The sequence below is a fragment of the Cibotium barometz genome, chromosome 8 (genome assembly GCF_041138505.1).
Source record: "Cibotium barometz isolate CiBa-2024 chromosome 8, ASM4113850v1, whole genome shotgun sequence".
NCBI lineage: Eukaryota > Viridiplantae > Streptophyta > Polypodiopsida > Cyatheales > Cibotiaceae > Cibotium > Cibotium barometz.
Genome location: NC_141053.1, coordinates 9775231 through 9789673, shown reverse-complemented (window position 1 = coordinate 9789673; position 14443 = coordinate 9775231). Strand labels below are relative to the sequence as shown.

The following is a 14443-nucleotide window of genomic DNA, read 5'->3' as shown; positions in this document are numbered from 1 at the left end:
CGCTATCCCGTGAAGGGAATTCTGATGATGTGAGAGGGCATGCAGCCCGAACTAGTGATGTGGGGGCAGCAAGTGATGTAAGTGGGCATGCAGCTTGGACAGATGTTAGGAGGGGGCATGCAGCCCATGCAACTGAGGTGAGAGGGCATGCAGCCCGAGGAGATGATGTACGTCGACATGCAGCTCATGAGGGGTTTTCGGCCGATATGAGAGGTGTAGGAGATCTTCATGCACTGTCGGTGATATCTCCACCTTCTAGGTTTGCTCTTGCTCCCAGAGTTCCATCCAGATTGGAAGGTGTTGCACGGGAAATCAGCCCTAGACCTGGGGCCATCTTAGACATGATGAAGAGGGTGTTGTTCTAGAGCGTTGGGATGCTCGTCACAACAAGAAGGCCAAAGAGTTCAAGTTAGGGGACAAGGACATCAAATTCAAGAACTATAATGGAAAGATGGATACCACCAAGGCACTTGCTTTCATAAGGCAATTCGAAATAGCCTTTTGCACTGAGGACTTAACCGAGAAATCTATGCTCATGCATGTGGGTATGCATTTTAAAGAGACTGCAAGTGATCGGTGGATGGTGAAGCTCTTGGATCGGACAGTTGCTCGTAGATGGAGTGCTTTCAAACAGCAATTCTATGATCAGTTCCTTCCTCCTCACTTCGAAAAGGATGTACGAAAAGAATGGGATTGGCCAACACAGGATGAAGGCGAGTCGGTTTCCTCTTATGTCTCAAAGTTTTGGCGGATTCTTCTCAAGGTCACACCTTTCATGAGGATTAGTGAGGACAAGAAGAAAAGAAAGTTTGAGTCAGGGCTGCAAAGGATCATTCAGAAGAGCCTTGCAGTGTATCCCCACAACACTTTACAGGAGCTCATATATTTAGCTACTATTTCTGAGGAGCTACATGGCAAGGGAGCATCAAAAAGACAAGAATTCAGCTCATATAAGAGAAAATTCAGAGTTGGAAATGAGCAGAAAAAGGGTGGATAGCCACCTAAGTTTATGCCCAATGAGTCCAAGGATGCAAAAGGGGGCTCAGAAAAGAAGCCAGGGGATAAAAAGGATGATTCTAAGCTATCTAGATAGCACATTTTTGATTGCATGAGTGAGGGGAAGTGTTTCTTATGTGGGAGCAAGAATCACATGAAATCTCAATGCTCCAGAATCCCAAAAAGAATAATGTGCAGGATGCAAAACCGAGTGTGAATGTTATTCTCGATGTACATGGTAATATTGCACATGAGCTAAAGAGCAGAATTTTATGCAAAGCTTGGGGCAAGCTAAAGGATCAAACAATTTTATTCCTTTTTGATGATGTCTCTACAGATAACTTTATGTCCATTTAGATGGCTGCTGCTCTTGGGCTAAAGCCCGAGGAATTGAGTATGGACTTCCATGTAGATGTTGCCTTTGAGGACAAGGAAGTCAAGGTCACTCCCATCATCGGGAAGCTTCGCATACAAATTCAAGGATATTTGGATCATGAAGACTTCCTTGAAGCACCAATTACAGGATGCGATGTGATACTTGGGATGCCATGGCATTATCGTTTGGATCCCAAGATTTTACACAAAGAGAAGAAAGTTACGTTTATTCATAGAGGTAGAGAAGTTTGTATTGATGCGGGTACTATTGGGAGTACCAGACCTGTTGTAAGCCACATTTCTATTTCCAAGGCAATAAAGAAATCAACTTGTTCTTACTTGGTCTTTGTACGTGATAATGTTAAGCATGATGCTGTAAATTCCGTAGATCAAGATAAGATTGATTCTTAAGTGATTATGGTAATTGTTTGGCTGACTCCCTACTTGGACAGTTATCCCTAGAGAGACCAGAGAATCATTGTATTGACATAATCCCTAGAGAGACCAAGTAAGAAATCAACTTGTTCTTACTTGGTCTTTGTACGTGATAATGTTAAGCATGATGCTGTAAATTCCGTAGATCAAGATAAGATTGATTCTTAAGTGATTATGGTAATTGTTTGGCTGACTCCCTACTTGGACAGTTATCCCTAGAGAGACCAGAGAATCATTGTATTGACATAATCCTTGCTAGCTCTCCTCCTAACCGACCTCCTTATAGGGTGAGTGTTGCCCAACAGGATGAAATTATGACTTAAGTGAATGATTTCCTTGAAAAGGGGTTGATAAGGCCAAGTTCTTCGCCTTATTGTTCTCCAGTTTTACTTCCGCAAAAAAAGGATATGACATACAGAATGTGTGTTGATTACAGGGCCCTTAACAAGATTACCATCAAGAACAGGTTTCCGATTCCTAGAATTGATGATATTCTTGACAAACTTGAGAGAGCTTCTTGTTTCAGTTGCATTGATCTTAAGAGAGTGGCTACCATCTGATTAGAGTGGTACTTCAAGATGTGCACAAAACGGCTTTTAGAACCTCATTTGGGCTATATGAATATTTGGTGGTGCCATTTGGTCTTACGAATGCTCCTGCCACTTTCAATAGAATGATGGACATAATTTTTAGACCTCACTGCAAGTTCATAGGAACTTTCTTTGATGATATTATTATCTTTTCACAGAGTGAGGCTAAGCATAAAGAACATCTTGCCACTGTTTTTGAAGAGCTTAGGAAACACAAGCTTTTCATCAATGGAAAGAAGAGTGAATTCTTCTTGTCAGAGATCCATTATTTGGGGCATATTGTTTCAAATGATGACATACGCATGGATCCCGCAAAGATTCAAGCTATTAAGGACTGGCCAGAGTTTCAAAATGTTCATCCAGTTAGGAGCTTTATTGGTCTATGTTCTTACTATCATCGATTTATTCGACACTTTGCTTTCTTGGCTTCTCCGTTGCATGATTTGACGAAGAAGAAAGTTGCATTCCGTTGGTCCGATTTAGAAAGAATAGCTTTTTAAAAGTTGAAGAAAGCCATCGTCTCAGGGATTGTTCTTATTATTCTAGACTTGCATAGAACTTTTGTGGTCAAGTGTGATGCATGTGGAGATTGTTTGGGGGCTGTTTTGAATCAAGAGGGACATGCAGTGATTGTTCAAAGACGCCGCCTGCAACATGCAGAATTGTATTTGGAGGTTTATAAGAAAGAGTTGTTGGTTGTTATTCATGCCCTACAAACATGGAAGTATTATCTCTTGGGGGCTAAATTTACGGTTAAAACAGATCATCAGAGTTTACGACACTTTCTCACACAGTCTAAACTCTCAGAAAAGCATCTAAGGTGGGCAAATTTTTTGTCCATGTTTCATTTTTAGATTTTGTATTCTCTGGGCAAGAAGAATTTGGTGGCAGATGCTTTGTCACGCAGTCCTTAAGTGCATGCAGTGACTACTGCCGATCATCAAGACTTGTCAAGGATGCCGGATATGTATTCTGTGGACACCTATTTTCAGCTTATTTGGGTTGATTTCATAGTCATAGGGGATGGAAGGGACAGACTGTTGGAACGGAGGGACGCCGAGTCGGGACGGTTGAGGAACGGGGACGGCAGGGGACGGTCAGACGTCCCTCACAAGGGGACGGCAGTAGGAACGGGGACGGCTGTGGGGGGACGGCAGGGAGCCATTCTGCGCAGTCAGACTGGTTTCTTTTGCCCGTTTCTAGCTGTTTGCGGGGCCGTTTCTAGCCGTTTGCCTTGGCTGTTTCGAGATGTTTGGCTTGGCCGTTTGGGGAGGCCTTGAGCCTTTGAGGCTTGGGCCTTGAGCCTTGGGCCTTGGGCCTTGGGCCTTGCCTCTCTCTTGCCTTGAGGTTTGGCCTTTAGGCTTGAGCCTTGGAGCCTTGGGCCTTGGCCCTTGAGGCTTGGCCCTTGCCTCTCTCTCTCTCTCTCTCTCTCTCTCTCTCTCTCTCTCTCTCTCTCGCCTATCTAATATCTATATAAGAACAAGGCTACAAGGCTACAAGCACACACACACCCCTTTAAGTTTTCAAAGTTCAAGCAACTCTCTCTGTCTCTCCCTCAAGCTTCTTCTAACTTAGTAACTTCCAACTTCCAAGCCTCTCACACAAGGCTCTACTCTCTACTATCTAGACTCTCTCTCTCTCTCTCTCTCTCTCTCTCTCTCTCTCACCTCTCCCTCAAGCCTCTTGAGTCTTCCAACTTCCAAGCCTCTAGGCCTCTAGGCTCTCTCTCTCTCTCTCTCTCTCTCCAAAGTGTATCCCCCCGTCCTACATGATATTGTATCCCCTCACTGTACTCCACTCACCTCCATAGCGTACCCCCCCCCTCACTATATAGATTCACACCCTATAAGTGTTTACCTTCCAGTTCCAGTTTCATTTTCTAGGTGCCAGTAGTATCATCTTTATTTTTCATTTTCTGGTTTTTTTATCCAGACATTGTATCAGATCCACCATGATGTAACTTTTTAGTCTCATAGGTCATTATGGCCTTTTGAAGACGTTAATATAACATTTCATTTCATTTCATTTCTCTCTAGTAGACGTTAATACAGCTTTCTTTCTTTCTTTCTTTCTTTCTTTCTCTCTCTCATTTTGTATCTACTTAATTATTAATACAATCAACTGTCAAAGCCTTCACTCTTTGATTGGCGTGTTTTGTTAATACGACTCAAAAGCTTACCATTTTATGTAAATTTTGTGCTCATTTTGATGTACTTCCAAAGTAGAATAAGTGTAGAGTAGAAAAACTTAAAAAAAAAGTATTTTTTGAGTGCTGCTCCCTCTCCCGTCCCCGTTCCCTACTTATGGCCATCCCCCGTCCCGTCCCCATCCCCCGTTACCGTCCCCCGTTCCTTGTGACTACGGTTGATTTAAATGATGATACTGCTGTCCCATCTTATTCGATTCAAGATGGTTTTCTGATGATGCGAAACCATATTTGTGTGGTCCAAGAATTGCGCCAAAAGGTTATGGAAGAGTGTCATGCTCCTCCATATGCAGGTCATCGTGGTATTCTGGCTACTACGCAAGCTTTGGAAAGATTTTTCTTTTGGTCATTCTGGCTACTACACAGCCTTTGGAAAGATATTTCTTTTGGGGCCAGTTATACACAGGGATATTGAAGCTTATGTTTGTGAGTGCCTAGTGTGTCAGAAAGTCAAGGTTGACAAGCACAAGACACCCGGTTTGCTTCAGTCCTTACCCATTCCATAGAAACCATGGGAAAGCATTGCCATGAATTTCATTATGGATTTGCCGAGATCGGCACATGGTAATGATGCAATATGGACTGTCATTGATCGTTTTAGCAAACAGGCACATTTTATTCCTATGAGGAAAACCCTGAAGCTAGAGCACATGGCAAAGTTGTTTTTGGCCCAGATTTTCAAACATCATGGCATGCCCAAATCTATTGTGGGGGATAGATATCCTCGGACCACTAGTTTATTTTGGTGGGCATTGTTTGATAATATGGGCACAAAGCTGAACTTTTCATTAGCTTATCATCCTCAAACGGATGGTCAGAGTGCAAATGCCAATTCAATCGTACTTGAATTACTCAAGTGTTATGTATCTGAGCAGAAGTCAAATTGGGAAAAGTATTTGCCATTGGTTGAGTTTGCATACAATAACACTGTGCATTCTTCAACTAATAAGGCTCCGTTTGAGATAGTCTATGGTAAGGTGGTTCTTCCACCTATCTTACGAACAATTCAGTCCATCTTCTAGCCCCTAGTGTGGTGTATTGTGCAAAGCTAACATCTTTCTTTTATCTAGCATGCTTATGTGTTTATTCACTTTTCATGATTGATAAGATTTCCATGTTACAACTGCCCTTCCGTTACACTCTCATCATAAAATGCCTGCAATGCATCCAGCTGGCGCTGGACTATTCATTTGCTTATAAGAGGTTAGGAAACGATGTCTGTGCTAGCCGCGAGCTTTGTGAAAAATGTAAAAGAGTTCATTTTCTACCTATATGTGGGTATAATCAAGTTTTTACTGAGCCCATACGTGTAGAAGCTTAGGCAGCTAGAAGAATTGACACATGTGCATAGGCTTATGGCCTTAAGGCTAGGTGGTTAGGTGGTAGCCCAACATAGGGCCTAATGGTACACATGGCCTCAATTACAATAGCCACATGTTTCCTAACCTGACAGACACCACATGCATCACGAATTTACTTCTTAAGATGTGAGTATGTACTCATTACCAACCTTAAAGTATGTTCCAATGCTCAAGTACAATAAGTATGACTAGAACAAGAACCAAAACAGCTCCTCCACTCTTCGTTTTGCGAAATTCGAAGAGGAAAGTAAGTACAGAGTACTTTAACCCACAGATAACACCTATATTAAAGCCTTCATTGACTGATACCTACGGAGCACAAGTGCAGATACCCGCCACCATTTCCAAGGCAAACAACGTAATTTTCCATGCATAAATGAAATTTGTTTGCAGGAACCTTAGTGTCAGGTAAGCTAGGCCCTTGGGAGGCCCCTCTCCCAAGGCCCGAGTCCCATGAAGGAACTCCCTCAATAATGAGCCCATAATCCAGTTCACACTAAGTAAACCGTCTGGCCTCATGCTAGCCTCGTTATCTCCAGATATGGGACATATCAAAAAGGCTTCTTTCAAGGTGTGGTCTCTGAATTATGGGGCTTTTCTTCGTGAGGCCAAGGATTGGCTCACATTAAAAAGGGATTTGATGTAATAGAAGTTGCTAGCAGGAAAAACATGCGTGTGAAAGTACACATTTGACCTGAGAAGTTATGAGAAGTGATTTAGCCTTAAAATGGAAAGGGGATCATTGCAATCAGATAAGATGGATGCAACAGGAGTTTTGGTACTTTGCTGCAGATATTTGCAGCATAGTTGGATGCTTTGAACAACCAAGAATGTATTTGTTGGGAGTAACCAGCCATGTAGAATGTCTGTAAATATTTTCTCCAGTAGTTTTTATACTAGTAAGTGCAATCTCCAAATCAATTTTTAAAAAGGGGTCACGATGGCTGTATCAGCTTATCAGCTCATAGTTACGTATATCTTGCCAGGTCTCTTGCGTTCTTCCACACTCGGTTTATTAATGCATGTTTTCTGTTGCGGACAGGTTTTGGAGCTTCGACCTGCTATAGAGTGGCATAAGGGGAAGGCGCTAGAGTTTCTTCTAAAGTCACTTGGTAAGGTTGACTGACATTTTGCCTAAAAAGGATAAAGCTATGCATGCACTCTATTTTTAAGGCATCACCATATTTGAGTAATTAACCATACGGCTTCAATTCTCAAAAGGTAAATGTGCATACCATACGCACCATTTGATGTCTAGGGTGAATTTAGTATGGTGATGATTACTTGCTCACCTTTCCATGCTTGAAGAGTTGCTCTACTCACAGGTGTTTAAAGTTTTGCAAGTATTGACCTTCAATGAGAAGTAGACTCTTTGTTTGATTTCATTGTCGCAATCCTTTTTTTTAACTTCATGGTGTTTGCAGTAATGTCAATCAGCTTTTTCATTCTCCTCTTAACAAGGTTTTGTGAAAATGCTTCTAAATGTACATATAAGAAAATGTATACAATCCATCTAATGAGATAAAATTCTAAAAGGAAGGGAAAAATCTTTCTATGGTAGGCCGCTTTTGGAGGGAGAACACATATACATGAGTGGGGAGAAGAGCCACAGTGTGGGCTGTAGAGCTAAGTGATTCTATTCCCGCCTTCAAACAGAAAAAGCCATGTCTCGGAGTAACAGAAAGTTGCCCTCTGTTCCTACATAGCTGTGGAGCTTCCGTGAAGGTGCTTTGATTGGCAACAGAGGGTGTGTTTGACCTCATTCCAAATGGAACAAACAGACTCTATGGAGGCGTGGACTCCTCAGTCTCACCACAGTGAGCCTGCCAAGCTTGCCAAGCTCTGAAGCTACTGATTTTCTCTAGTGGAAGAAGTTATGTGGCATGGGCACTTGGCTGGCCTCCAATACTGTCATCAGTGGGTACCTCTGATGGAACACTGAGTTGTGCTCTTCATAGGAGAGTGCCAAATCCATATGCATTGCCCAAGCAACTACAACCATGCCTCAGAGGTAGTAGAATGATCACTGTGGCAAGCTGAATAGTCCCTCAATCTAGGAAGCCGCAGCCCCCCCTCCCCCCCCCAAAAAAAATCCCCGGCCCTGTTTTGCTTCTCTTGGTGCCTGCTTCCTGCCTCCCCTTTTTTTTTTTTGCTTTCCTTTCGTGTGCCCCGCTGCACCCTGGTTCAGTGTTTGTTCTTCGAGAGGTCTTTCTTTTTCAGAGGACTATGGCTTCCCCAATGGAGGCTGCCCTCAATAGCCAGACTTCTATTAAGTTTGAAAAAATATACAAACAAGGGGGAAATATCAACCAACTTGTTCTGCCAACAAGATCCCATAACAGTGGCAGTGAAAAAGATGCCATGATCCCACTCTCTCAGAAACTGGCTGCACTTTCTGTCCACAGCCCTGGATTCTAGCCAAAAGATGCCATGATCCCACTATCTCATAAACTGGCCGCACTTCCTCTCCACAGCCCTGGATTCTGGCCCAACTGGCCATGAGGGTGTGGATTATACCACTCCAAATCCTGCAAATGCACTCTGTATCGTAAACCAAACTGCCCTCAATGGCCTTAGTGCATCTAGACTTCTAAAATATGCCAGGATGCAATGCTATAGCTATAATTTTCCATGCACTTTTCAACCTTTAAATTCCTTTCTTAGTGCAATCTTTTTCCCAACCTCTTAGATTCTTTTATTTTCTTTTTCCCGAAAAAGAGACATTAAGTAATAAAAAATACAAATCCTTGATCATAGTCCGGAAGAAAAAAGACTCATAAGATGCATGCATAAGCAATCTGGGAGTTGATGGTTTGGGAGTATGGGAAAAGAAAATCATGTGATCTCATTCCCTCAAGAACGCATTATGCTTTGCTTGTGCAGATCTGAAGGTTCCTTGAATACCAGCCCAAGTGGCCACGAGAGTTTCCATTATCTGCCCAAATGATGCATATCAACCAAGTATAAAAGGTCCGAGTGCTGTCCATAGCCTCTATGCATCTAGCTCTCCAGATCCGTCAAGATATAACACTACTAATTGTCTTCAAGGAAGAGTCCACTCCATGTCTAGTGAGCCGGTTCAGCATTGCAATTGGAAATGCAAAGACTCTCAGTTGATTTGGTGCTCGGTGGCCCATCTCATTAGCAATGTCAAGATGGCACCATTTATATCACATGAGGCTCTATAGCTTGGTTGGCCCAGTCTGGTCCACAGATGTTTATGAGGCAAGGGAGGGATCATTCATAGATGCACTCTGAAGCAGGTTCCTAATTTGTAGTCTGTACCACCTAGAAGCCGGGCATCTAGGGCAAGATGGGTGTGCTCTCCACTGATGAACTGGAAGTCCACCACGCAAAATAACCAAAAGAAAACACAGATCTGTCTCCCCCTGTATAAGAGTACCAAAGTCTGCCAAAATTTCTTTTGAGTAACCAGAGTGATTCATAGCTTTCCCAATGAGGTGTGAGGGTTGAATAGATCTAAGCAACGAGTGCCAAAATTTCTTGAGTAGCCAGAGTGATTCATAGCTTTCCCAATGAGGTGTGAGGGCTGAATAGATCTAAGCAACGAGATCCTAGCGTTCCTGATTGTGTACCCAAAGAAAAGGAAATTCTTCATGGGATTATCAACATCATTCCTTTGGGGACGGTCCCGACTGCATACTTATTGGTCTGGCTGCATACTTATCGGCACTGCCGAATGGCTTCTCGCATACTTATCTAGCGTTGCAGGTGGTGGCTTAACCTTTGCATGATTGACAACTGCCACACAAAGCCAGACTCCGATCAGACTTGGGAGTCAGATCAATAACTCAGCTACTCCTCAAGTGGCCTCTTGCAATCCTGACAGGCTCTATAATTGATTTGTGGATCCTCTGAGAGATTGGTTGAGGAGTCAGGATAGGGTTACCAACCTCTCAATTTCATGAAAGAAAGTATGGAAAATGTCGTTCAAGAACGGAACCAAATGGATGGTTTGCATGGTGTATTAGTAGTCTCTGGACTTTGTGCATATTTTTAAAGAGAAAATGCCTGAACCAAATAGGGTACATGTTTTTTTTTTCTATTATTTACTTAAAAACAGGCAAAAAGAGTAGTAGCCCACTGGTATGGGCTGATTGCATGTTTATCGTGGTTTCAAAAGTCATGATAGCAGTTTGATTTTTAAAATATGATGTAAACATATTATTAAGAAAATCCTGTGTGTATGCCGGACAGGTTTGGAGAGCTCGTCCGAGGTTTTTCCTGTTTACATTGGGGATGATCGAACAGATGAAGATGCTTTTCAGGTTTGTGTGCTGCTTGTCTTGTATTACTTGGGAGGTTAGAAGCTAATTACCAAATACTGTGTTTCTCACAGGTTCTGAAAGAAAAAGTGTTCAGCTGTAGTATTCTTGTGTCGGAAGTATCCAAGGACACTTGTGCTTCTTATTCTCTTCAAGATCCATCACAGGTTAAATGCTAAGGCTCCATTCCAGGCCAGATCCTTCTCTGTGTTTTATCAGTCATATTGAATGCAATGAGTACAGAAAGAAGCCCTAGTCTCTCCTCTCGTAAAAGTCTCTTAATCTCTGCTGAAGAGCTTTGCAGTAGCTTTTGTTTAAGAAGCTTGTACAATTTTTTATACACGAGTGATCGAAACTATGCAGATAAGGAGCTTCTATGGTTAGAATGATTATCTATGGAATGGTCTTGAGGGCAACCTGTTTTACACTCAGATTCTGCATTAGGGAACGTTCTGCATCTTGAGCACACTCTTTTTTGTCGCGCTTTCCAGGTGATGGAATTCCTTCAACGTTTGGTGCATTGGAAAGTGAAAAACCTGCGGCATGGTCATCCTTAAAGCACTGACAATTCGTCATATGGAACTGTAGTACATTTGGTAAGCAAAGCTCTAATTGTGGTGTTGTTGTTGATGCACACCATTTGCATATTTTATTTAGATTTGATTGTCTGACAGTGAAAGCAGGAGTTTTTTTAAAGATTTTTATTTGGGGGGAGAATTGGCGTCTCATTTTGTTCGTACGGTAAGTAAGATCTGAAGGGCTTTTATGCTAGTGGGGGGCTTATGTTTTCTTACATGCAACCAATTGCTTTGGATTCTGACAATGTCAACTAGGGTTTATCTTTTGGCTTGCAGATATTATATCTGATCTCAGGAGTACAAGCAAGCAGCGCAGAGCAGAGCAGAGCAGTATTATGTGCACGCACACACCCAAAGACTGTCGGATATATATTAAATGTAGGCCATTGCCAAACAACTTTAATAAGTGAACTCAACGGGTAATTTTCATTTTTTAACTTTCTTTTCTCTCTCTCTCTCTCTCTCTCTCTCGTGTGCGTGTGTGCTTCCAATGTCGCCGTCAACAGCTAGCTCGCTGGGACTTAACATCTTACCGTTACCGATTCATTTGGCTATTTTTTTAACTTGTTCACAATCTATCCATCAACGCAACCTTACCAAAATGCAGCCAAGGTTAAGCTTTTGCACGGCGCGTGGCCCCTACCCTCCGCCCCATCGCTGGAGCTTCTACCACGCCTTGTTGCTACAGCCACCATCCTGGCTCACCCCAAAACGAGAGACACTGAGATAGAGAGAGAGATCGCTGTTCAGCCTGTGAGAGGCCGACGAGGCACCATTCGCCGTATAGAGAGAGAGAGAGAGAGAGAGCGCGCGACAGAGAGGCATCATTCGCCGTTGAGAGCGCGCGCTTTTTGCCCTACCAATCTGTAAAGAAAGGCTTGTACTCGTTATGATGAGAGTCAAATGATCTTTGAAAAAGAGAAATGATCTACCCCGCTGATCTGTGAGAGACAGAGAGAGAGAGAGGGAGGAGAAGAGGGACGCGTCTAGGCTAATATAATAGACAGGAGGAGTGGACTCATAGCATGCCACAAAACTTTAAAAAATGTGACCCCCGTTCCCAGAAGGTGAGCCTAGTGTTTTTTTTTAAAAACTGAGGGAAACATATTATGAGATCTAATTCAAACATCTTTAATTAATGCATTGAAAAAAAGAAGAGGGGGACGTATTATTATGAGAATTAATGCCAACATGTGAATCTTTGTATTTAAATTGTAAATGTTCATAATTTAAATTCATATACAAATGTCAATCATTTTTCTTTCATTATTAATGTTGAGAATGCAACTGGGGTTTTTTTTTGGCAAGGGAAAGTGAGCTTCATATAAATATATGTAATTGAAAAACAAAAGAGAGAATACTACCAACTTCATTGGAGCAGTCCCAACTAGGGATTCTAGTCTAGAAAGGGGGTTGGGACATTTGGAGCGTTTATTCTCAAGAGGGGCTAGTAAGGCTCACCCTAACTCTTCTTGAAACACATCCAGAAAGAGATTACTTGGTGAACTGCAACTGTTGTGAGGATCTTTCTAATGGTCGAGCTCGTAACCCTTGAGGTCCTCAAGCTTTACAACTCCTTGAGAAGCAATTCTACTGTGTCTTCCGCGAGCATAGTCACACCGTCGTGTTGCCCTACAGGTACTCGTTTCTCCTCTCATCTCACTTCACTCACTTCACTCACATACACTCACTAGCATGCATTAGGGAGAGAGATTAGTACAAGGATTAGTAAGAGTAAGACTCAATTACACAATGGGAGAATCCCTTGTATTATGAGAGAAATTCACTTATATACATGGCCATAAGTGTTTACACTCACTTAAACTGTGGTCGGCTGGGTACTTTTAGGCTCATAAGAGACCTAATGCTATTACAATGACTACTCTCATAATATATCCATGAAGTATATTATTACTTAAGACTTCATCCTAACTTGTTACCACACGCTCTTGAAGTGGGAACACCATAAATACTCCGTCACATCATTTTCAAGTTGTAGCTTTGGATACTATTGCTTTATATCTTAAATGTATGGCCCTTTGGTGTATCTATCATGACTCTTTTATGTAAGATAATGGCGGTAGCTCTTGTTAATTCTAGAATTGAGTTAACATCTTCTCCTTCCTGATGGCAAACGCGTCTGCGTGATCGCGTTGAAGACTTTTATGTGGGGAGATAAACAAGCTTTGTCGATGGCTTTGATGTTGAGTGACGTTCATCAATGGTCTTTGTTTCTCCGAACGGAATAAGAAAAGCTAATTAATGAATGAAGAGGTTAGTGGTGTATTAGGAATTTCAAACTATGTGCTAGTCCTAAGAATATAAAAAACCACAATAACAATAAAAACAACAAATTAAGCTAAAAATTAAGCAAAAGGTATTCGTTTCAAAAACAAAAAAGAGAGCTTTCTACACCAAATCTCACACAAATCACTATCAAATCCATATCTTTTTCATGGTAAACCATTAATAAAGATAATGGGCAATGGGTTATGCGTAGATTAGAGGAAAAACAATGGAAAAAGCCAAGGGATGGCTTTCCGTCCAATGGTTCCGAAAATGTTAAGGCTCACCTTAACCCTCCTTGAAACACATCGAAAAAGAGATTACCTGGTGTGAACGGCAACTATCGTGAGGATCTTTCCAATGGCGGAGCTCATAACCCTTGAGGTCTCCAAGCTTGATAACTCCTTGAAAAGCAATTTCATCGCGTCTCCCGCGAGCATTGTTATACCATCGCGAGCATTGTTATACCATCGCGTTGCACTGCAGGTACTCGTCTCTCCTCTCACCTTGCTTCGCTCACACACTCACTAGCATGCATTAGAGAGAGATTAGCACGAGGATTAGCAAGAGCAAGACTTAATTACACAATAGGAGAGTCCCTTGTATTATGAGAGAAATTCACTTATATACATGGCCATAAGTGTTCACACTCACTTAAACTGTGGCCAGCTGGAAACTTTTAGGCTCATAAGAGGCCTAATGCTATTACAATGACTACTCTCATAATATATCCATGAAGTACATCACTTAGGACTTCATCCTAACTTGCTACCATACGTTCCTAAAGCGAAAATTGTCATAAATACCTCATCACACCATTACGGGCGTTCGTCCAAGTTATAGCTTTGGACACTATTGCTTCATATCTTGAATGTATGACCATTTGTGACTCCTTGATGTAAGATAATGGCGGTAGCTCTTGTTAACCCTAGAATTTGGCTAACAGGAGCTTACTTAAGAAAGTGCTCCAATTAGGGAGTTACGAATCAAGGCTAAGCCAAAGGAATGTGGCTAGCGAGAAGGAAGTGCATTTGTTGCTGCCTATAGCATGTTGAGTGTCTAGAGGTGGAGACATACGGTTTGGTAATGTTACAGCAAAGGGGATTTTAGCATACATATATACATACACATGGGGGGATGGGCCTAGGCACATGGGTCTTATAAGCATTTACACATGTGATGTTAGCATACATATATACATACACATGGGGGGATGGGCCTAGGCACATGGGTCTTATGAGCATTTACACATGTGATGTTAGCACATGTGAGCGTTGGAACTATAAAAGGCACTAGCCTTAGGACTATTGTATCCTTTACAATCCTTTTT

At 42.1% G+C, this 14443-nt stretch overlaps 1 protein-coding gene across 4 annotated transcripts in view; it reads left to right on the top strand.

The window, feature by feature from the left end:
* LOC147635878 (putative trehalose-phosphate phosphatase I) overlaps positions 1 to 11264 on the top strand; it is a 77479-nt gene extending 66215 nt beyond the window's left edge. For 2 of the 4 annotated variants that reach the window (XR_015266447.1, XR_015266448.1), the window contains exons 9-14: positions 7006 to 7075; positions 10182 to 10252; positions 10324 to 10416; positions 10741 to 10845; positions 10924 to 10990; positions 11104 to 11264. Coding sequence is in view for 2 of the 4 variants with exons in the window: in XM_086801271.1 (XP_086657397.1) it covers positions 7006 to 7075; positions 10182 to 10252; positions 10324 to 10416; positions 10741 to 10806 (300 nt within the window). In the remaining 2 variants the exon portion in view is untranslated. The remainder of the gene's footprint in view (positions 1 to 7005; positions 7076 to 10181; positions 10253 to 10323; positions 10417 to 10740; positions 10846 to 10923; positions 10991 to 11103) is intronic. The other 2 variants (XM_086801271.1, XM_086801272.1) reach the window with 1 other exon arrangement.
* Positions 11265 to 14443: the final 3179 nt, after the last annotated feature.